This window comes from Coffea eugenioides, chromosome 6 (assembly GCF_003713205.1).
Source record: "Coffea eugenioides isolate CCC68of chromosome 6, Ceug_1.0, whole genome shotgun sequence".
Lineage (NCBI taxonomy): Eukaryota > Viridiplantae > Streptophyta > Magnoliopsida > Gentianales > Rubiaceae > Coffea > Coffea eugenioides.
This window is the reverse complement of record NC_040040.1, coordinates 16,855,502-16,880,655: the sequence shown is the minus strand read 5'-3', so window position 1 is coordinate 16,880,655 and position 25,154 is coordinate 16,855,502. Positions and strand designations below refer to the sequence as shown.

The following is a 25,154-nucleotide window of genomic DNA, read 5'->3' as shown; positions in this document are numbered from 1 at the left end:
CACCCAAGCAAATGTGTCACAAGGAGAAAAAGAGAAGGAAAAAAAAAGCCCACAAAATCGATGGAATAATCAGAACTGCAAAGGGAACTAACAGAGAAAAAGAAAGAAAATAATTGGTGGGCTTTTAGCTTAAGCCAATTTACAAGGAATTTGAAGCACGAAAGTGATGAATAGGAAGAAAATTTGTAATGTTGCATCAAATCTTGGCAGCCCTTTTTTCATCCCCTTTAGGAAAGATGATGGCATGATGGTGTCACAATTATGAAGAGTAGTTGTAAATTTGATGCTATTCTAGTTCACAAACATGCAATGGACTAGTGAGTGACGCATAAAAGTTGATTAATTGAATATAGGTTCACCCATTTTAATGCCTTTTGTACTAATAAAGTAGTACATATTTAGGTGGAGCAAGTCAACATTTTAAAATAATATATTTTATGCTAAATATTATAAATTAGAATAGAATTGTCATTTGATACATATGCTTTAACTTGTTTGAAGAAAATAAAATACAGAAGAAAACTAACCCACGTTTCCCTAATGTTCATCTCGAACCTTTTTCAGTAATTGTGTTTTCTTGTTGAAGTATTAGCGTACTTTATATGAGTTTAATCTATGATGAAATTTCGAGAATAATAATAAAAATAAACAGTCTCATAAATGATACGATTTTAAATTTATGTTTCAACCATATATAATTTGATGATCACAGATGAACATGTAAAAGGACAATATATATAATAGAAAAATAAAATAACACAAAAAGAAAGCTAGGAAAACAAATAGACCTTTGATGTGGAAATTGCTTCCCTATTAAGGAGGAGGCAGTAGAATGAGACTGAGGTGTAACTCACAATTATAGAAACTCCGTGGGGGTATTATAGTATTATATGGAATGTGAAATTTTTTCTTCGAAAAAAAGAATGTCCTCTTTTGCATCGTATTCTCTGCCATGGACAACCTGCAAACGCAAATCCTCTACTTTATTTTAATTGGACTTCAGCCCACATTCACCGCAATCCAATTGGGTGTACGAACCAAACAATGCTCTCAAGCCGATTAGTCGCCACGTAGCCCTCCCACAACTGTGCTGTGACACTTGGATATGAGACCCTTGTGAGAATAGGGAATCACCTTAAACCGGACAAAAGGGCCTCAATATAGTGTCCTTTTACAGGTTGGTAGGTGTCCGTCCAATAGTTCATGCCAAAAATTGTAGGGACTGTTAAAGAGCATGTTTGGAAAGCAAGTTATTCGTACAAATTTATCTTGTATTATAAACATATTTTTAAATTATATTTTTATTTTATATATATTATTTTTAAAAAATTATTTCAAATAATCTACTATCCAAATACATTAAATTAGAAGTAAAGTGACAATTGGAACGTATAATGTAGGTACTTAAATTACAAATATACAGTCCGTTTGAATTGACCATTTTTTCAAAAATTAGGCTCTGTTTGGATTAGCTGTTTTTTGGGATATTTTTGAAAAATTTTATTGTAGTATTGTATATGAAAATTTTTTTAAAAATTTTTGAAATATTGTATGGATGGAATGTTTTTTGAGTTATTGTATATTACTGTAGCATTGTATTTGAAAAACTTGTTTTTGAAAATGACCAATTCAAACAGAGTCTAAATTTTTCAAATACAATGTTACAGTAATACACAATAACTCAAAAAAACATCCCATCCATATAATACATCAAATATTTCAAAAAATATATCCATACAATATATCAAATATTTTAAAAAATTTTTAGTAAAAATTTTTTATATATACTATTACAGTAAAATTTTTCAAGAATACCCCAAAAAATAGTTAATCCAAACGGAGTCTATGGGATGGTACGTAAATTGTTGGACCCACGGGATGGTACGTAAATAAGTTCATGTTCTTTAGTTCAGCTTTTAATTTAGTTGGACCCCAGCTGAACATTGGACAGGATCTGGCATTCTGGGGCTGTCTGCCTACGCTCTACAACTGAACGCAGTCAAGGATCCAAAGCAAATGCAGTTGTGTGCCAAATCGAACGACGCCGTCTGCAGGATCCAAGCTTTCTCTTCATAGATATTAGACACTAGAAAATGGAAATTGGCAGGTAATTCGTTGCATTGCAGGATTGTGTTTTACTCTAATTTTGATGTGTTGTGGCAAATCGCTGCCCCTGCCAAACAAGACCAAACTTCAGTTCTTCACGTTCTCAAACATCTTCCCTCATCTTGGCTTTCATTTTGTCTGTGTTTTTCGAATTCTTGTCTCTTCTTCCTTGAGTTATAATAGTTGGTTTTTTTTTTTTTTTTTTGGAAATAAATGAAAGAATAGTCAAAAGGTTGTGGGAGGGGTGTGAGCCTAATTTATACATCCCTGACTGAGTCAGTGACTCTTGATCAATTACTAGCATGTTTAGCCAAAAGTCTAACTGCCTTGTTTTGCTACATGGGATCTTGTCCAGCATCAATGCCCTCATCAGGCATTCATTTTTAAGTGGAGGCTGGTTTAAGCTGTCAACCACAGCTCCAGAATCAAATCATAAAAGAACTTTTCAGCATCAACCTTTCAATTGCCATTTATAGAACTTTGCGCAATGCACCAATTTCAGCTGTGATACGAGAAAGCTGACCAATGTTTCATTTCAAAAGCAGCTAAGATATTAGATATTTGGTTGGGAACATATCTTAACAAACCTCCAACAACAGCATATCCACCCATGTTTTTTAAACCTAGACCGTTAATTGAATCGGATGAAACTTTAGTTCAATTGGCTCAATCCCATTCAAAGGTTTTTCTTTCTTTATTCTTTTATAATTAAGGGTGCATTTGATAAAATTGAAGTCTGAAAACTAAAATTTAAAATATGAAATCTGAAACATGACTTTGAACTGGTTCAAAAGTCCAATTTTTTGATCAATTTTACATGACTTTGAATTTGATTGATTCAATTAACTTTTTGAGTTTACTAGTGAATCGAACTAGCATCACGATCAGTTCTCGATTCGAGTGATCCAATTAACTTTTTGAGTTTGCTAGTGAATCGAACTAGTATCACGATTGGTTCTCGATTCGAGTGATTGAGCGAGCTATTCGATCTAAGTTTCAAAACACCGTATGTATCAAACTAGATGATAGTCATGGATAACAATATCCATTTGGGAAATGGGGAGGAGGTCTATTTATAGATGCTAATCTCTCAAGTGCCACTTGATGCATTTGACATGTTACTAACATCTTACATTATGTTACAAATAATTTTGCAGGAATTGAAGAACAGCTAAATTTGAAAAACAGATATTGGGTTGCTTTTAAAATAGTTTTTAACTTCCGTGAACATGAAAAAATGTCTTTTCAATGTCAGCAAACTCTTACAACTATTTTTTTTTTCTTAATTTCAAATAAGATGCTTATAGTTTTCTTCATGTTGTGGATAACAAGCAAAAAGATAAAGAATCATGCATGTGTACTGTACACATTTATCTGCATATTTCAACTCTTTTTGTTTGTTATGATAAATAAATATTACAAACAGTTATAAGAGAACAGAATATAAAAAAAAAAAGATAAATAAATATTACAATTCATGGACTTTAAATGGTTCATTAATTCATGCTTTACTTCAACTTCTCTTCACTTTTGGAGAAGTTTTTGTTTTATCTTCCATCCTCTTTTATACTTTCTACCAATGAAAATGAACAATTTCTTACTCTTTCTATTCTCTTCCCTTCATTTCTTTCCATCCAAACTCACTGTGAGAACCGAAAGAGGTGCTTGGAGTGAGGAAATTTGGATTAAGAAGCGGATCAGATGGTGGTAGTGTTGACGTCATCGTTTAGAGGCTTTAACTAACTGGCAACCATTGACAATTTCAAATGACATAATTGCCCTTTTTTTTTTTTTGGAACCTTACTAATTACCTTTTGTTCCACCAAACTAGTACAATACTGTTGATATAATTGACAGCAAATTTCAAATAACTATAAATAAGATGGTGTTAGCAACTTTTTTTGAAATCTACATTGTAGTATAACACTGTAGTTTTGTCCACTCAACTATTAATAATATATTTTTATCCACTGAACTATCAAAAATATAAATTTTGGACTATTCAATCTAATTCCACCATAAACTCTGGCAGATCTAACTATTAATGGTATGTATCGTAAATGTGTGGACTCTTATTTCTGACAGAGTTAATAGTGGAATCTAGGGCTGTTCACAAATCGAACCGCTCGCGAGCGGCTCGAATACAAGCTCGAGTCGAGCTCGAGTTCAAAAGTATTAAGTTCGTTGGCTCGCGAGCTCGATTATATATATATATATATATTTTTTATTATTTATTTTTTTAATAGTAAAATTACATATATATTCCTAATATTTTATTCTTTTTTAAAATAAAATAATTATTTTTTATTTTTTAAAATAAAATAAAAATTATTATTTTATTTTTTAAGCTCGAGCTCGAGCTTGATATTTTGAACTCGTCGAACTCGAGCTCGAGTTCGAGTTTCATAAAATTAACTAGAGACTCGATTCGATTAGGTCAAAACTCGACTCAACTTGGCTTGTTTGCACCCCTAGTGGAATCAATGGAATAGCCCAAAATTTACACATTTGATAGTTTGGTGAGTAAAAACATATTATTAATAGTTGAGTGGTCAAATCTCGACTAGTCAAAAAGTTCCGTAGCTATTCGAGTAATTTATTCTATAATCTATCAAAAGGGATAATCTAAAGCAAATTGTGAACTTTGAAAAGGGTGGTATTGGGAAAATGTCAATTTAAGGGCTTGATCCTTTAAGAAAATTTATCTTTAATACTCTAAAATGAATTTTATATAATCTATTGACAAATGTTGCGTGTAAGACTCAATAAAATTGAACCAATTCAAAGTCAAGTCGTTCAACCTAAAAATATTTTGACCCAACCTAATACTTTATTGGGCAAAATAGAGTTTGATCCTAAATACAATATCGATTAAAATGTGAGATGAGCATAGGTTTCATTAGGCCAGACCTACAAAAGATTTTGTAAAAATTTATACATAGTGGTGTATATATTTTGGTTTACCCCCACGCATTTAGAAGTCCAAATTGTAACGTAAGTTGAGTCTGGATTTCACCACGAGTCCAAAGTCAGAAAATTCCACCTTCTTTGTCTGTCTTGGACTTGCTAAAGCCTAAAACTTGGTTCACAAAACTTTGATTGACAGCCCGGTCACATGGATTACAATTCATGTTGAGAAAACTGGACCGTAGTTGTCATAATAGTCCTTACTAGCATCAAGTATTTACTTTTATAATTTGTAAATTGATACTAGCCCACTTAAAATTTCAAGAACAATTAAGTGGAAATTATTTCTTTCGCATAAAATCAATAGAAGACAAAAGTAGAATATAAGTCCACTTATGTATATTACTAAATACAAGAGTAAATCTTAATCCTATCACTAAATATTAATTAGTAATTAGCTAAACTAACTATAACTATATTTGGAGATAAAATTTCAATGGAAGTTGATACATTGGAGTTTAGCTTAACAATTAAGTTTGAAATTCTTATTTATTTCAATATTGTTTAAGAATTGAGATTCTGAGTTAGAACTTAGGGTTATGAACCTTTTTTTTTTGCATTTCATATTTGATTGAGTAAGTCGATTAATTTTGTTGAAAAACATATGGGATATTATTTTGTTATAAGAATTTTTTTAGAGCGAATTAAAATATTTTAACTCACTACTGATTTTCCAATCCAATTTATCAAACTAAGTTTTGGACGGTAATCGGATATTGGATTTAAAAAATCAATTCCCAAATTATCAAAACTTTTTTTTTATCAAATTTCTGATTATCGATCGATGAACACTCATAAATATAAGGCCACACTTGTTTGATTTTGCATGAACGAAAGGCCAAAAAAAGAATGTGCAATAGCAAGAATAGCAATGTACAAGAAATATTAGCAAACCACTTGTCAAGTTATTAAGAAGCCACGTGACAAGTAAAGAGACAAAGTACTAAAGTTGACTTCTTTCTTATATAATAGGTAGATGTAACTTTTGGCTTAAGATCACACATACCACTGATGGTTTATGCACCTTTGTCATGTGAGAAGTTTCTCCTAATTTCCTCTTCAAAGTTTGGATGCAAGTTACTACTTTCCAGGCTCTCAAGATATATATGACTAGGGATGGCAAATAAACGAACTGCTAGCGAAATACTCTAATGACTAGGAGTGGCAACGAAAATGGTCGACCTGAACTCGATTGCTCAGAGTTTGACCCTCTTATGTTAATAGAATGAGAAGGAAATTATTGTTCCTTCATTTTTCAATAACTCTTATATAATATCTTATACAGAAACTAATGTCTTATTCATTTACAAATGGAGCATCTATAACAGTTAAATCTTAAGGAAAGTTATGAGCATTATGTTCATGCATAACTTCCATACCAAGATTAGCACGATTAATGATATCCGCGCACGTATTTCAAACTCATTTAGGCTGAAAACTATAGTGTTAATACCTAAAGTTGTAAACTAGATACTTACTGTAGGCCAAGTAGCTATGAAGAAATGTAATGAAGGATGGTTGTTGAAACTAGCATATTAGAAGATTAATTGGCCAAAATAACCAAGAACAATTATGATATCATAAGTTTCTTCCTCCTGATCGTACGTGTGTCTATACATATACATATGCATATATATATATATATATATACACACACATATATATATGTTGTTACTCATAAGATAAATTACATGTTTTACCATTCAAATTCGAGTAACTTGTCTTGCGATTGGGCTCGTGCTAGATCTTGATTTACTTATCGAATGAGAATGAGTTCGATCTCAAGCTCCTTATATTTAACATGAGTCGATCTTGAGCCTTTAAAACTCGTTTGGACTGCTATTTTTGAGAGTTTTTATAAAAAAAATTGTACTATAGTAATTTGATATATGTGAGATAAAAAAATAATAGAAAAATATGATCATGAAAACGTAAAATTTTTCTATAAAAATCACAATCGAAACAAGGCTTAATCAAAGTTTCAATTAATTTACTTGGAACACGGGCTTGAGTACATTACTATTCTGGTTTGATTCCTTCATTGCTATCCCTAGACATGACAGCCAATAACATTACTATTTTAACCTTTCTCACTTAAATAACTCTAATTGACCGTCAAATTATAGCCATGTGGTAGATTCTAGAGCTCATGGCAATGTATCAAATCTGAAAAGAACTAATGGTGAGGAATGAAACTCTGAATTGACTGCATGAGCTATCTACCATTATGAAGTGGGGTGGCAAGGAAGTATCTGGTTTTCCTGCATTGCCCAACCATCTAATGCCCACTAATCACTCTAACTGGTAACACCAAGACCGAAATCCACCAAATCCTGCCCCGCTACACTCCCCCTCCTCCTCCCACGTCCTTTCCCTCTTCCCTTTCTACAATTTTCCATAATAATAGTTCCCATCCCAAGGAAAGATCCGCCCGTCCCCCCGCCACCTCGTCCTCCTTGGATGAACCACCATGACAGATTCTTCACCGCGTTCTTCCACTACTGAACCATCACCGCCGCCTCCTTCAGCTTCAACTTCGTCACCGACGACACCAATAGCATCAAGCCCCCAAATTTACATCCACCCCAGAAGGGAGCCATTTGAACATGGCCTTTTACCCATCCCAAAACTTATATTCTCAGATGGGACCCAATCATTAGCTTCAATCAAGGACAAGCTCTTGTCTCTTTCTTCTTCTTCCTCCTCCGAGTCTACTCACCGGGTCAACTCGGCTGCGATTGCCGAGACCCTCCAGATCTCGCCTGACCATGCTCGGCTTGTGCTCGACACCATCTCCTCTGTTCTGCACAATGATACTGACCCTCTCGTCAATGCCAAGCCCTCGGAGATTGATGACGTCGGGATCGGTGTGTTTGATTTGGTAGTGTTTTTGTATGTACAGAGTTATAAGAGACTGCTGCCGAAAGGGCACCGGGACTCAGCTGCCGTCGCGGATGTATGGCCTTCTACGTCCGCTTTCGATGGGTTTCTGTCTGCCCTCACGCCCTTGCAGGTTAGGATTCTATTAATTTCTGCTAAGAGTTCGTAAATTGTGTTCTTGAGTTTTTTTAGGGAATGCAAGGATTCGGAATTATTGTGGAAATGTAAATCTTGGCTGGTATAATTCTTCTTTGGGTTGGGTTTTTGGAAATTTTAAGTGGGTTGGCTTTAGTTTAGTGCAAATCGGAGTAATTTGAAATGGGATCATTGGGGTCTGGAGTGGGAAGTTGTGTTGGATTTCTTGGTGTATTAGTCATTGAAGTGTTATAATTTTTTCGTTACTTGACTTGATAGAATGAGCATTCAACCTTGTCCTATTGCTGTTCCTTTTATAAGCTCATACGAGCAAATGCTTCCTATAATTTGTTACGCGTGTACCTTAAGATGTATGTTAGGAAGAAAGTTTCGATTTTAACTACTCTGTGAGCTGACAATCCCTTTTGCTGTTAAAGTGCGTACTTGTGATAAGGTTCTTGAATTTTTTTTTGTAGCTTGTACGTAGCAACAGTAGGCGGTTTATGCCATCACAAGCTGATGAGGAGGCGCATCAGCTATCATATTTGCAGAAGCACTTGGGGAACATTCTTGCTCTTCTGGCAGATACAGCTGAAGGAGAAGCCGAAGACTCTCTGGTTCGTAGATATCTTTCTTGTCTTGGCTACTGATTTTGATTGAAAAGTTGGTAGTTTCTTCTTGCAGTAGTTTGTACTACTTATTGTTAAGTTTAAGAATAGTAAAAGCAAGAGGAACATGTTAAAAGAATGGCCCTTGCGGTAGAAATTGGTTCATCTCCAAATGCATGCTCCACTTGTAAGGTTGCAAGTGCAAAATGAATCCTGATGACAGTCCTTACCAACTTTTATCATAATTAATGATTGTTAAGCATTCTGCATTAACTTATTGCCGATTTTTTCTACCTATGCATGTGCATGTTTGAGTTTGCAAAGTAGTTTAAGATAGGCATTGGGTGTATTATGCTGATACGACAATAAAATGCCAACGGCTTGTGCTATCTCTATTCAAGTGATTCAATATTCTAGTTGTGTATCTACTTTAATGTCATTAAAAATTTCTAGTTATTAGAGCCAACAAAATGTACAAGATAATCACTTTATTTGTCAGATATTTATGGACGTATGTGGATCATTATTTTGTTTCTTTCCTCGTTTGCTCTATTTGTGCTGTAAGGTTATTTGTGGACTTGTGGAAAAAATAAAGCTAAATGAGGACTTATCTTGAAAAATATGAAGTTACTTGTTGCTGAATGCTGGCCTACCCTTTTTACCAGGTATTGTCAATGGAAAAACTCGAGCATCTTGGTTTTCTGGTTTATTTTGGTGAAAAAGGATCAGAGAGAACCCCTTTGAGCCAGAATGCTCCCTTTTTTGCCAACTCAGATCCTGACATGCCAGCTGTTCCTGTGCCTGCTGCCCAAGTTCTTGATTGGCTTCTACAGAATATAGCCTCCACCTTGGAGCATATTTCTGAGAGGGTTTCTGCAAAAGAAAATGGACCCACAGTTGCTTCTGATCAAGATGTCCCAATGACCGATGTTGGCTCAACTTCAGCTAAAGCTTCAACCAGTGCTAGGGGCCCAAGTTTTATTGAGGGGATTTCTAAATCTTCCCATGTAAAGCATGCATCTGATTTAAAAGGAACTTCTTTGAAGGCAAGTTATGTTGACTGAAAATTAATATTTTCCAAATTCTATTGAGTGCTTTATGTGAATGTGTGGTTAGTAGTAATAAGTACTCTGCCAGAGGTTTGATTTCTAGGATGGTTGTCCGTTCAATAAGATGAAAAATATGGTGATCTAGAAAAAGAGAATTAAAATAAAAAAGAAGCGAAAGGAAAAAAAATTGAATTTGAAATGCAAACTGCAACTGTTGTTAAGGAGAGGTGGAAGCAGAGATGCAAGATGGTAAGAAGATAAGATAATTGCAGGAATTATTACTGTTGTATTAGTTTAAACAATAATTTTTCTTTCCAAGTGAATTTAGTTTGTTGGAACATTATTTCTACTGGTTTTTTTTTTTCACTCCTACTGGGTAAAATTTTCATGATGCAGTGGTTTCCTACAATTCTGTGATTTTCTAATTTTTTCTCACTGTGAAACTAAACAACTAGAAATAGTAATACAGAAAATCGATAGTTTGAGCCTCCAAAATTGGAAAAGAAAAAAAAAAAGGAAAAAGGAAGGGCTTCAACATGATATGAAGGTAGTAATAGAAGAACTTCTTGGGATATCTATGGTCGTTTTTCCAGTATGATGCCATGCACAACTTTGTTTTCAAGAAGAAAGACTGTGTTAGGTCTTAGTATCGCAATTTTATCATTTTTGGCTTATTCTTGCATTTTAAGGCCTGGAGTCTTATAGTTTTAGCAGATATTGAGCTGCGTAGTTGTTTATTAGCTTTTATTAGTTCACCAGTAAGATCTGGATGAAGTGCATACTCCTTTTACAGTCCATTCATTGCAAGTGGTTATCTTTGATGGCATAGTCACATGTATGCACAATTTACACTTACTGTAGGTTGCCCTTTGTTATTGTGAGCCTACAAGAAGCCACCGTTCCAATCTCTATCTTGATAATTGCAGTTTTTTATCTGAACTTTGGGTTTGGCTGTGCTTGATTCTATTGCAGCTTTGAGCTTATTAACCTTAACAAGACACTATTAATTTTTGTTTTGGCAGTATAAGCTGCTTATTTCTTTCAGCTGTTGTGCCATGATTTCTGAAAATTTAGATCAAATACAGATAATGCAATACTTGGCATTTTTTTCCTCACCTTTTTTCTTGTTGATTTGTGCAATTTGTTTCACTATGAAGTTTCAATTTATTGTGTTTATGGTACCTTACCAGTTTATTTTTGTAGGTAATAAATTGTCACGAGTCAGTTATCTACATTTTAGCACCTTTGAGATATGCAACAGTATATGGATGCTCTGATGCAACTATTGTTCTTGGAGCAGTTGGCAAGGTACTTGACTGTAAAAATAATGCGGCTTATACCATCATTTTCTGAATGTATTCGATGCTGCTTCCACCTCAAAAATAATACTTTTTTACATGGACTACTCTATATTTGTGCTTAATTATAAACTATAAATTTAAAAGATACAAAATTGAAAAAAGGGAAGCTGTTAGTTAAATGATTTGAGTCTGTCTTTCCATCCTTGCATGTGACATAATTTGAATCTGTCAAATGTGTAAAATATTATGGCCTGCTTTGAGGGTGGTCGTACTTTAATTTACTAACTCAATGCTATAACTTTGGTTTTGTTTACTACGTAATGAAAATGCAAACTGCAAATTAAGCTTTAAGTAATGTACTTGTGCATATTTCAAAACATTAATAGTTCTCTAAGTTAATAGCAGCAACATTGACCTAATTTATAAGTTTGTCAGATATGCTTTCATTAGGTAAATGTCTGAATTGGGTTGTTGGTGACCAGTGGGCCGAAAGGCATCTTAATAACCCAAATAGGAAACATACCATAACATGTTGAACCTTGCAATTCTGTGCTTCCTTTCGGACGGTGCATTATAGTTTTTTTCCCCATTTTATGTTTTCTAGAAGTTTGTAGATAGAATAGACTATAGGTGCCAGCAGAGGCTCCAGCATTAAAGGAAGATAAAGGTTTTTTTGGTATTTTTGGTAATACTGAACTGTAGTGTACACGTTCAGTCGTCTTGTAAATGTGAAAACTTTTCTACTGTGTTTCATTTTTAATAACTATCTATTTATGCATATTTACTGTGAGTCATGTCCATCCTAGTTTGAATATGGGTTGTCTTTTGACTTAAATTGTTGTTGTTGCATTTGGTCTTCCCCTCTTGCTATTAGTTTAAGTTAATGGAATTGCTAATGATCTTTGAGTTGTCTTCCTAATGATGTAATTTAATTTTTCCAGGCTGTAAGAGTTGAACATTGTGAGCGTGTTCATGTGATTGCAGCTGCAAAACGTATCTGTATTGCTAATTGTCGTGAATGTGTCTTCTTCCTTGGGGTCAACCAACAACCCCTCATTGTTGGTGATAACCATAAGCTGCAGGTAATGCCATTCCTCTAATTTTGTATTGTTCCTGCAATAACAGGGTTAAAAGATAGTGTTAGAGTGGAAATGATGGATTTATTATAGGAGGAACAGATGCCAAAAGCAATATTTCAGTCCTAGAGTCGCCAGATTGTTATATAGATGTATAAGCATGGGAAGTATCCTTAGATAGGCCAAAGCAAGTGGTTGAGTTCATTTTGTTCTCATGCAGATTGATATTAGCTAACTGCTCAAGAGCATTCTCAAACAATAAACAGTCAGTATGTGTGTTTCATCTTGATGATTGTTCAACTTTTTGAAGTAGGATCTATGCTAGTCTCACAGTTTATGTGTCAACTTGAAATTCTCTGTGTTTTGCTTGGTGTTTGTTCGTTATTAAACTTGCATTCACTCTTGGGATCAATTCAGCATGAATATAGTTTTCTTGAGTATTTTCGTTTAGTCTGAATGATTGGCTTTCAGGATCTTCTTTTCTTCTTCCTGGCAATTTATTAGGTTGCTCCATATAATACATATTACTCACAACTAGAGGAGCACATGAATCAAGTCGGTGTCGTGCCAACTGTCAACAGATGGGACCAACCACTGGCGCTTGGTGTGGTTGATCCACATGATTCGTTATCTCATCCAGCAGGTGTCTCTGAAGTCCAGGCTGAGTCTGCAATTTGCCTAGACCCAGATCAATTCACTAATTTTATGGTGTGTCCTCTCATCAAACTAATACTTTATTTGTTTTAGTAATTTGAATTTCATTAATCAAACTAACCTATTGCTTTGTAATCGATTGTGCTGAAATGTGGTATCTTTAAGATTTTGACCTTTGCGTATAGATTCAAGTTACCTTCATTTCATGTTATTTCTGCCACTTACTTGTACATGAATCTTCATTTTCATCAGATTCCAAATTGGTTTGGAGGTGAAGTAGTTGGGTCCACAAAAGACAATCCATTCCCTTTGCCAGATGCTTACATGGTTTCTCAGCAGAGAAATGTATGTACTGCACCCAGGATGATTGAGAATTCCTTGTCACCTGTTGTCCCCTAGGGGGCATTTTTTTGTGGATTTTTTTAACAATGAAGGCTCTATAACCTTCAATGTGGTTATTGGAATTGTGATTGTCTGAAGCATCTGCTTATTTTTTATTTTCAGCACAAAAACTTGGGGGAGATTAAGCACATTTTGAAAGAAACTCAGCTTGAAGAGAGCCGGAAGCGGGAATTATCAAGTACACTTCATGCATGCTTCAAGGATTGGCTATATGGTAAAATTTTGTTATGTCTTTTTTCAATCAGTTAACTTGTGTTTACCATCCTGGGGTCCATGGACGTGTCTTGAATTTTATTTTTGGATTTTATATAAGGTTCTGAACTCATGTTCAACTTTGAAACATGTTTGAGCAACCAGTGCACTTTTGAATATTCCGTGCATATTGTTGGAGAAGAATTGGGTATGGCAACAATTATCAAAGCACTATAAAGCTTAGATTTTCTGTCTTATTTTCTCTTGTCAGAGAACAGTATTTTGTGCTTTTTTTCCTTTTTTGTGAGTAGTCTGAATCGTTTGCAGTATGTTTTTACAAGAGAAGAAAAGGATTAGTAGTACTTTAACAACAATCTTCTGGTGCATGGTCACTGATGCATGTTCTATTGTGTGCTATACCTGTCTGCCAACTAATTTCCTATTTAATTAACAGGGGAGAAATTGATCACTTGTTGCTTGTTCAGATTGTCGATGTAACTATTCGTTACAAGTTCCTTAACTAGGATCATTAGGTCCTGACTTAGTAGCTTGCCTTCCTCTTGTTGGGAACCCCTTTTTCAATTATTTGGATTTTTCCTTTCCTAGATTTAAAAAGCTTTTTGTCTAAGTAGAGTACTGGCAGCGGGCGGTGAGAGGAGGAAGGCTAGCTTTGAGAAGAAGAGTACCGAAGCTAGTGATACAGGCATTTGAAGAGGAGGGTATCATTGTAATTTAGTTCTTATGGCTCTGCCATAGAAATGGTTACTTGCATTTGCTTCTTGCTTGATGAGTTTCTTTCTGTTCCCTTTACAATGTAGGCTAACCATTTGTGATCCCCCTGCCTCATTTAACTTAAAAGATTTTGAATTTCCTTGACTTTGAGAAACTGAAGGCTTTCCAAGTGCTAGTTCATTAGAAATCGCCATTCCAAATTGCGAGCCCAGTGTTTAGTGCTGAGACTGTTAGGAGGCTTAGGTCCTTGAAGGGTTATAAAGGTTGAACAAATGCAGTTTTGTGAAGAGTTGTAATTGTCAATTGTAATGTCTCATGTTGCGGGAGAACATCCTTTTTATCTTATTGGTAAATATGACGGATCAATCTTATTGTTGAGCCAAGGCTAAATCTCTGGGTCATGTAGAATTTCCAACCAAATTCAAATTCAAAGTGGGTTTCTCTTTTGGACAATTTTTCCTCTTTACATGGTCTGATCACTTGACGTGTTATATCCACATTGCACAATGGACTAAATAAAAAATGCCAGCTGCCTGTATCTCCAAGTATAGTTTGTAGTAAGGGTTGGTAGTTTGAGGCATTCATCTTTCATTGGATTGCACCTTTGATGATTTATACTGTTTTCATGTATGCAATTTCCTTCACGGGTCCTTTTAGGAAAATTCAAGTAGATAAATTTGTCTATCTCTTTAGTATTCTAGGTTCTTGTCATTATGACAATTTTGTACCTAACTAGCATTGAAAAGTACCATTAGCATGCTCTTTTAATTCCTTATCGTAATGATGTGACAGCCTCAGGAAATATTCGGCAACTTTACTGCTTACAAGGTGATTGAATGTTGAGGAAAGATGGCATAGACCCTTGAAGATGGAACCTAGTTTGTACTTTCATCTTCCCAGACAGTTTTCAAGTCCAGCGATTCTCTTTCCTTTTGCTTTGGGGTGCTAAAGAAAGCTGGAAATGTGATGCTTTTGACTTGCAACGGAGATCTGACACATGTTTTGGAGCTGTTGTGTAGATTGTAGAAGAGGAGACTCTTAACTCATAATTCTTTCTATGGAAGTGAATTTATTTTGTAGCATTTTGTTATGCTAGCGCCTGTTGGAAATCTATACTGAATTTTCCATTTTTAACCCGTAGATATTTTCTTCTGTTTGTCAATCTTTCACTCATTTTGGCTGTTGATGTACATGATGGCAATAAAGTTAAACATCTCTCTCTCATTTTCCTATAGCTTTGAGTTGAACCCTAGCTGACATTTTTCTGGAAGATTGCTTTACCAGTCAGTTATCCTGATGATGCTCCTCCTGATTTTGTTATTGATTGCAAAAATGATTCAGTGGTCAAAATTTTGAATGAATAACACAAAATACCCTCATAAAATTGTGAAATTTATTTTATTTTCCCATAAAATTCTTTAAAAAATTTTGGAATATATACAATATCACAAATGCACTTTCAATCCTCCTCTCTACTATTCTAAACCTTCCATTTTACCGCATTCCAAATCAGTACCACTATCTCCATTGTCATCACCACCATCAGTCCCTAAATTCTACAACCTCAATCTAAGAGAAAGAAAAAAAATTAGCACTATTATAACAGAAAAAAAATTAGCACTCTTGTAACACCCTATTCCTCAAATGTTGGAATACCAATACCAACCCAGTCCTTTATAAACCTTTAGCCTGCATCTTCGTTTATTTATCTTTAGATCCTCCAAGCAAAACTAAAATTAATTTGTAATATGTTTAAAATTGTGTTTATAACATAATTGGTCGTTCCATAAGTGAACCTTGTTTTTGTTTTTGTTTAACGTCTAATAGTGTAAAATGCATTCATAGGCACAAGATTAGCAGCATTATTTAATTGCATGAAAAATATTGTTATGCTAAGGTTATTACGGTCATTTTATAAGGTCAAGGGAGGTAAGTGTAATATTAAAAAATCTCAAAAATACTAGGTAAAATTATCAGAAATCTCGAGGGAGTTTTCTAAAATTATCCCTTTTTTTAACCTCCCACCTTACCCACATCCTTCCCACCCCCAATTGCTAGGATTCTAACTTGAACCTTGTAGCAAATAGAACTCTAATAGACCCAGGAACAACAGGCTTAAATAACTGTTTGATGTAATTCGTTGTTTAGTTTATTTTTTTCTTTTATATCATTCGCTGCTAAGAAAGCAATTTGGCTTAGAAGTTTGGGTGTGAACAGAATAAATTTCTCCACTGTCACTGTAGCACCACGTCACACAAAATCTGCAGCCATAACTGAGGAACCATTAATGGTAACACACTTGTTTGCAAGTGCCAAGGAGGAACAAATTCTATTCCAATGTTCAAATGAAGATTGGATATGGCATCAAATTACCACTTACAAACATGCTTTACATTATTTTTCTGGAAAGTTGAGCTTTTGAAGTGGAAGTCGCCACTTCACAGAATTGAAGATCTTCTTTTCTAAATAGAGTCGTTAGCTATGATACATCCTTACCAATTCAAGGATCCACGTGGAGACAAATTGATCAATTAGATCACTTTAACTTGTCCAAATAAAAAGCGCATAGCTTTTGGATCAATATCTCTTCTTTTTCGCAAAAACAATGCAATATATCAGGCAAGACAAACACTTCCATACGTACATGCTAGAAGAACAATCATTATTATTATTCCATCAGCTAGCCTTTCAGATTTTGCATTCAATCAACGGTAGATGATATTAACTTGTCACTTTCATTTGTCTTTTTTTTTTTTTTTTCTGGTCTAAACAGGACTCTAAACCTTACAATGGCCAATAAGATCTCGATCTTGTAGCTAAGATTGAAAGTTTGAAGTTTAAAGGTCCTGAGTTTAAATTTCCATCCCTTCTTCCTATTTCTTAAATCTCATTTCTCTTGTATTCGAAAGAAACTAAAAGTAAAGCACTAAGCCTTTAATGAGGAAGGAGAAAATGGGAGATATACAAGTTGAACCAAAAACCTTATAAACAAATTCTACCAAGATAAACTTAAATAAATAAGGATGCATTTGGATGGCACATTTCAAGAATGTTTTAGGAATTTTTAAAATTTTTTCACTGGATATTTATAGAAAATTCAAAAGATGCAAAATTTTATGAGATTTACATCAATCCCACTTATTAGAATTTTGACGTTGGATTTGGCTAAAACCTTTTAGATTGTGATGAAATACATCATGAATTGGAAAACATAGGGATGAGAGGTGGAAAAAGGGCTATCAGTAGAATGGACAAAGTATGCCGAGAAACAGAATAGATAGAGTTGCGAGGATGGGGAAGAAGTTATTGAATGAAAGAGGGAGGTTGTAAGGTGTGGATGGTGTGAGGACGGGGAAAGATTTCGTGGATGGGGAAAGCAGGGTTGCTAAATAAAAAGAAGATAGCAGAGAAAAGAGAATAGTATCATGGACGGAGAATGAAGGGATAGAGTTGGGGATGGGTCCCTCCACTTATAATATAATATAATATATATCTATTTATTGTACGAATTGAATAACGTGCTATTTTGTTGTGAAAAATGATGAATTGTTATTATCAATTTAATATGGTAAAATTGTTATTGCTTATGTTAATTATTTACTTAATTTTTTCACATATTGTATGCTATTTTTAAAGAAACAATAGCAATTAGTTTAGATTTTATGTAGTATCAAATATAGAAAAATGAATGCAAAAGATCAAAGCAATTTTTAACAATATTTCATATTCAATTTTTTTACTAAAAATTAAAAGAATCATTAGTTTAATCATTATTAGTGTTATATATATATATATATATATATAGAAAATATAACATAAAGTATAGAAATTATAGTGATAGTTGGGTTATGCGGATGCATCCACAAGGTAGTAGAGATAGGCTAGGATAGGGTCGGGCAACGGTGAGGGTGGGAGAAGGGGATGGACAGGGATAGGGGTAAGGTTAGACGGTTAGGGAAGTATGACAAAAGAAAGGGAGAGAATAGCAAGAATGGTGCAGTTACAACATAAGATAGATAGCGAAGAGAGGAATAAGGAGGAGGAAGATAATGATGTATGTGTCTTTTGGACCTTTTGTAATAATTTGTTATCTTATTTAGGTGCTTTTCTATTTATTTTTGGTGTTTTCAATTCTTTTTTTAAATCATAGTTATGTTAACAAAATGTTATCTAATACCATAGCTACAAATTTTTTTTTTGGTATTCACAAAATCATAAGTAGTTTAAGAATACACATAAATTCTTAAGGTACAATATGATGCAAGAAAGGAATTTTTTCAGGATGGAACAAATTTTTATAGGCAAGTACAAGAGTACATGTTAATTAAACATAATAAACATAATTTTTTAGAAAATTTCAGAGTTTCTCTAAGTTGATAAGCGTATCATTGCGTACTTTCCATGAATGAAAATTTTTTATCCTTTACTTTCATTTAGAATAACACATTTTTATAGAGATTGGTATTAAAACTAATATCACCTTTCTTTTCAAATTTTTTTTAACAACAATAATTTTACTATTTTGATTTGAAATCTTGTGCACGGGTCACAATTCTAGTATATATTTACTAGCATTTTGACCCGTGCATTTATATCTTCAAATAAATAATAAAAATTTATATGACAAGTAAAAGGTAAAAAGTTCAAGAGTGTGTCAATGTAATATCAATTTATAATGAAATGTATTATTATAAACACAAGTAAAGAAAAAAATTGAATAAAGTATGTTACTTTACATATGCTACATGTTTTGTTTTATTATTACTAAAAAAAAAACTACAGGCTACATGTTAAGAATATAAAAATATTTCCATGAGAGAATAAGATGAATCTTATTACTTTATTATTATGTATAATTTCAAGTCTATATATGTCCATATACAGTAAATATCTGGTACTTTTGATAATAAAATATTGTTATTATGGCAATATTATTAAGTAAATTTAATAAGTAAAATAGAAATATGAAACTGATATCTTTAAGTAAATATAATATCATAAAATGATAATAAAACATAAATTTAATATTTCTGTCAAGTAAATTTAATATTGTTATAAAGGTAAATTTAGCCCTCTCCAACCCTTCCAAACCACGAGTCCTACCCTACCACTTTCCAACTTCTTTTTACCTGACCTTATCCGCCATCCTGTAGTAGTCCCACTCCCAACTATGGGCCTGTTTGGAAGGTGAGTTTTTTTGGTGTTTATATAAAATTTTACTGTAGATCACTGTAGAAGTTGTAGAAAAACTTTTGTAAGAAAAACTTTGGGTGTTTGTAAGATGAAATTTTTTTTTTCCTTTTCATTTTCTTTCTTTCATTTTCTTTTTTCTTTTTTTTCTTTCTTTCTTTTTTCTTTTCCTTCCTCCCTTCCCGCTTCTTCTCCCTCCCCTTTCCTTCCCATGTTCCCTCTCCCGAGACTTCCATGGCAGCAACTAACAGGTGATTCTTTTTTTTTTTTTGCTTTTTTTCTTCTCCTCCCCCCCCGCACCCTCCCTCTCCTCTCCCTCCCCGCCATCCCTCTTCTCTCTCTCCTCCCCTTTCCCCTTCCTTCCCCCGCCACCCCTCTTTTCTTTTTCTTTTTTTTGCTTTTTTTCTCTTCCCCTCTCCCTCGCCCGCCACCCCTCCCTCTCCCTTCCCCGCCATCCCTCTTCTCCCTCTCCCTTTCCCCTTCCACTTCCTTCCCCTGCCACCCCTTCCCTCCCCCTCTCCTCCCCTCTCCTGCCACCCTCCCTCTGCGTGACCAGATCGCAGCCCCCCCTCCCTCTCCCCCTTTGCGATCTGGTCGAGCGACCAGATCGGTCAAAGGGGGAGGGGGAGGGTGGCGGGGGAGGGAGAAAGAAAAAAAAAAGAGCACCAAACAGATCCGTCAAAGGGGGAGGGGAGAGGAGCAGAGGGGGTAAGGGAGAGAGAAAAAAAAAGGGAAGGTCGGAACTGGCTGCCGGAATAGTGACCGGTGCCGGCAGCGGTGGTGGCCGGCGACGGAGGACATGGTGGGTCGGGTGTGAGAACCCGAAAATTTTCTTATTTTTATAGAATATTATTGGAATATTTAAATGATTATTCACTCATTTTCTTCGAATTATTTATTTCGACCATTTTAAATCCATTTATATGGAATGACGCCTCTTTATAATTTTAAAGCGTTTTGTTGAAAAATTCGCTTTTCGAAAATTTGATTAGTTCGGAACGACGGGTGCATGTTTTTCTAGGCTATACTTGAATAGGGAGTGTATTAATATTGAAGAATTAAGAACGATCAATAATAGATTAAGAAAGGTTAATGGAGGAACTAATACTCAATTCACGTGAGGACTCGTAAAATTATTATTGTTAAAACCCCTAATTTTGGCTCAATTAATTATCTATTTGGATTTTTGCCCCGAATATTATTTTCTATCCTTATTAGACCTAAGTACATGGTTTTGTAGTTTCGTTATATTTTTAAAGTATCTCGTTTCAAAAATTATTTTCTTAGAAACTTGTTTAGTGAAAAAGTGAAAACGTGTCTAAACACTTTAGCCAATTGGGAGTACAATAAACTCAAAATTTGAGACCTATACAATGGTCCTAAAATAGACAATTTTAGGTTTAATTATACAAGTGATAGCTAGTGGTACAATCGTTATAAGAATTTTTCAAAGGTTTCAATTTTTATTGCGCCTAAATTAGAAATACGTGTTTGCACGTGCGCGCTTAATTGAGGGACTTTGGACCATTATTTTGGGACAATTAAGAATGGATAATATTTATATAAATGTAAGTACCCTAGAGGTTTAGTGCACTAGTGCAACAAACGTAAGAGAAATCGAACACAAAACGCGCGCGTAGGGTACTAGTTATAATTGATTTGACGTATTAAAAGATTTGACGTCAAGCGTCTTTCGTACGCAAAGGCTTCAGAACCGCAGCTTCATTTCAATCTCATTTCATTTCTGCAAAGCTTCATGGACGGCTAGACAGCAAGAGACAACCGAGGCTTCACCATTTCTTTCTTCCAAAACTCATCCAAATCCTTACCAAAACTTCCATAGATTCTTACCAATCTCCACATTCATTTAGCTTTTCACTTGGACGGCAACTTAGCTGCAAAAGGAAGGAGCTATCCACGGTTTCTTCAAGCTTCAAAGGGGCCGAAAAATCTGTCCAAACCAGTCATCAAAGTAGGTACTAGTCAAGCACCTTGAACTTGTCTTATGGAAGTTGATCTATACATTTGAGTTGGAATCTTCACTTTAGTAGCTTGTATTGTTGGAAACGTGGGCTCTATGAACTCCCACTTTGGGTTGATGGCTGTGATGATGTTTGATGATGGTTTTATTGCTGAATTAGAGCTTAAGGAAGTAGATTAAAGGTGTATTGTGGACAGAAACGTTGTTGAACTCTTGAAGTAAAAAGTTCCCATTTTACCCCTGTTCTGTTCGGTCATTTTAATGCAGAAACTGAGGATTTAATGGCCTGATTATGTTGATTACATGTTGCAGAAGTTGTGTACAAAATTTCGTTGGAAAATATTGAGTTTTGGTTGATCAAACGAATTTATTTCAAAAACTAGTAATCTGGAAAACGGTTTCGCCGTAATCCAGACCAGTGTTTGTATTTCGTCCATAACTCCGTACTCCGACGTCGAAATCAAGTGCCGTTAGCGGCATTTGAAACTAGACGTTCCCATGTTTCCAACGGTGTATAATGGACCTTCTGGTTTCGTGTGTGTAAGCCACACCATTCATCTGAAGTCGACTGTCCTGTTTCTCCGTTCTGCCGAAATGATTTGATGATGCTGCAACTTTAGGCTTGATTTTGAACCAGTTGCATGCTGAAACTTAAAACGATTTCTTCTGTGAAGTTGTAGCCCTATGAATCTATTTTCTAACACTATCAACCATTTCCAATTCCAAGTTAAATTGAGGGAGTTATGATCAATACACGGCAACTGCCTCGTTTTTGAAAACCTTAGTTTTGGACAGATTGCCTTAAGGATTTTTCCAAATTTTGGTTGATTGAATGACCACCCTTCCGAGGGTATTTTTCCATGAAATTTGATAGAGAGATACCTTTCATATGGGAGTATTATACTGCAAAATTTGGTGTCAATCCAAGTCCGATTCGACACTTAATGAAAGGTCCAAAGTCAGAACCAAATCTGGAAATTTTGTAACAGTCTTGAATTTCTCCCAAATTTGAGCTATCATATCTTGGTGCTCGAAACTCCGATTCTTGAGCCGCTTGTTCTGTCCGAAACTTTACTTGTACTTCTAATTGAGTTATAAGTTTCAAGGGCCGGTTTGCAACGAGTGATTTTTGCCGAATTTCCAAAGTTAGCGAAAAACCAACCCCGGCTCAATCCTGGTAATCTAGAACAGCAACTTTAGGCTCATTTTTGAATACCTTCCACTTAGATTCATGGAATGGTGTCTTCTAAGGACTTTTAGTACTTTGGAAGACGATTCCAACGGTACCAAATTCATCAAGTTTCGATTAGTAGAAAGAAAGTTATGATTTTTCAAAGATTTGACCAAAAATCGAAAATTCTGGAAATCCGCGAAGGAACAATTTTACCAGAAATCCGGCCGGATTGTGGCGTGGCCAGCCCTCTTTCGATTTCGATCGTTCGATTTGCAATCGTTTTGCTCGTACTCGTTTCCAACCAATGATTTTAAGGATAATAATCCGATTTCTACTCAAGTCCTGCACCCTTTTGAGAATCCAACTTCAAAGACAAGTCAAACGAAGTTTTCAAATATTTCCGAACCTTACCCGTGTCCAATCTTTCTCACCACTTGGGGACCTATAGTAATTATCTACTATTCGATGTTCAGGCACGCACGAGGACCTCCAAGAGGACCCTACCGTGGAAGTTTGAACTCTCCCTCCAACCTACTTGCTTGCATAACTGGTGAGTGTCAAGTGTATGCCTACTTGAACTCTAAAGTCTTGATTCATGCTTGACTTACCTGATTACATGCTTAGTCTATTCGATTTTGAAAAAAATGGAGTCGAGTGTGTACTTAATCGCACTCGTTCTCATTTGACACGAATAACTCATGTCTAACATGATTTGCCTGGTTTACATGACTTGAAATGCCTGCTTAAACATGTCAAATGCTTGAATACATGAAATGGTATGCTATGATTGCATACGTCGATGGAGTGAATCTCCTCGACATTTACATGATACATGGGGGACGCCCAAACTCATAGGCCGACCTTGGAACTCGAGCCGGCATGGGCTTGATCGGGAACCTCGGTGAACCATGAGATTCACATGATAAGCTTGATCTATTGAGAGATCTCGCTTGGCATACTCGTAAAGTATCGCCTTATAAATGTCGTGCGGGCCCGAAGTGGTGTATGGTGGACGGATGAGAAGTAAGTGGTGAACTACGGATATGAAAATATCAACCCGGTTGACGGAGAGTCATCACGGGGAGATATACAAATGACATCGGCAAATGTGGAACTTAGCTCCTGAGAGCTTCCATATCCTTGAATTGTTTCTGGTTACATTTTGTCGGCGTTATTAATTACTTGCAAGCTATTACCTGAATTGTTTTTGGGCTTGTTATCTGAACTATGTGTCTGCATGTGTGTTCTTGGCCTCACGAGCGTTTTGCTCACCCTGTAGATTTGTTTTCCTTAACAGGTTTGAACTCGGAGGTAAAATGGAGAAGCCCTCTTGATGTACTTTTGTTTAGGGCTTGTTATTACTTTTGGTTATGCCTTTGGTTTTGGAATTGTACTTTTGGTATGGAAATGTGACCCTGAGAACTGTCACAGTTGGTATCAGAGCCATATGCCGACAGTTGGGACTTTAAGTCCTTCATCTGGAAAAGCCCCGAGCCTCTCGTTCGTGAAGAGTCACGAAGCGAAACTCTCCGTAGGGGATGCCCGCGTGCGGGTGGCAAACTGATAGGTATCCCGTGATGTGACCCTTTGGATATAATGTAATCTGTATTCTGACGTGTGGTTTGGAGAATGGATGACTATTATTAAGTTTGAATACTTCCGCATTTTTTGTATCTAAATTATTGGCTTGTATTGTGTGGTCCGGCTATAAGTTGAATGGAATTGCTTGAGTCCTGGCGAGAGTTAGGCAGGCGTTCCGCGGATACCCTTTGGTTCGCCTTAGGGAGAAGTGGGGGCGTCACATCGGGTGGAGGAGGAAAAAGAAGAAAAGTTGAAGGGAAAGTTTTTTGTATATTTTTGAAGTGTGTAGGTTAAAAACTTTGATAAGTTTTTTGAGATTCCTGTAGTAAAAGTTGTTAAAAAACTAGTTTTATACAAACTTGGTAAAAAATCAAGGTTCCAAACAGGCCCTATCTTTTTTTCCTATCCCTCTAGCCTTCCAATACATATCACCCTTCCTTTAGATGCCACGTCTCATTTTCTCTCTTTACTCTTCCTTCCGTGTCATCATTCGTGACACGTTTCACTACATGTCTATTATCCTCTAGAAATCACGTCCTACTCTTCTCTCGGTGTCATTGTTCACCACTCATTTAACTACTTGGCTATCATTTTTAAACATATTCAATGCCAACTATGAAAAAATACTCAAAAAAATTCAAACACCCCAAAAATATCATATACAAAGATTTTAAAGGAACTTTGTCTATTGTAAAAGTTTTCTAAAAACATCCTTAAAGTAGCCCATCAAAATTGAGCCAAACTTTGTGCAATATTTTTTAAGTTGTTGTTCCTAAACTAATTTTCGTAATATCAATGTCTTCATCAAAGCCAAATTAAGGGCCTGTTTGGATGATGACTTTTTTAGGTGTTTATAATAAATTTTACTGTAACTTACTGTAAAAGTTGTAAAAAAAAAACTTATGTGTGGTTGGGTTTTTAAAGAACATGTAAAACACTTTCTTTTTTTAATTTCTTTTTCTTTCTTTTTTTCCCTTTTTTTCTCCATCCAACCTCCCTCTCCATTGCTACCACACCAACTCTCCTGCTGCCACCCTACTCCACCCATCGCTAGCCACTCCTCCCACCCTACTTCCCTTTGGCACCACCATCTCCCTTCCCACCTTTTTTCCCTTCTACTCTTCCG

General features: G+C 35.3%; 1 protein-coding gene across 1 annotated transcript; it reads left to right on the top strand.

Annotated features, from left to right (window-relative positions):
* Positions 1-7,358: 7,358 nt before the first annotated feature.
* LOC113775213 (TBCC domain-containing protein 1-like) lies at positions 7,359-15,336 on the top strand. Its single transcript, XM_027319991.1, has 9 exons — positions 7,359-8,086; positions 8,565-8,705; positions 9,362-9,742; positions 10,949-11,053; positions 11,988-12,128; positions 12,627-12,830; positions 13,029-13,121; positions 13,281-13,392; positions 14,895-15,336. Exons 1-9 carry the CDS (start codon positions 7,544-7,546, stop codon positions 14,936-14,938), a joined length of 1,764 nt encoding a protein of 587 aa, XP_027175792.1. The 5' UTR covers positions 7,359-7,543; the 3' UTR covers positions 14,939-15,336.
* Positions 15,337-25,154: the final 9,818 nt, after the last annotated feature.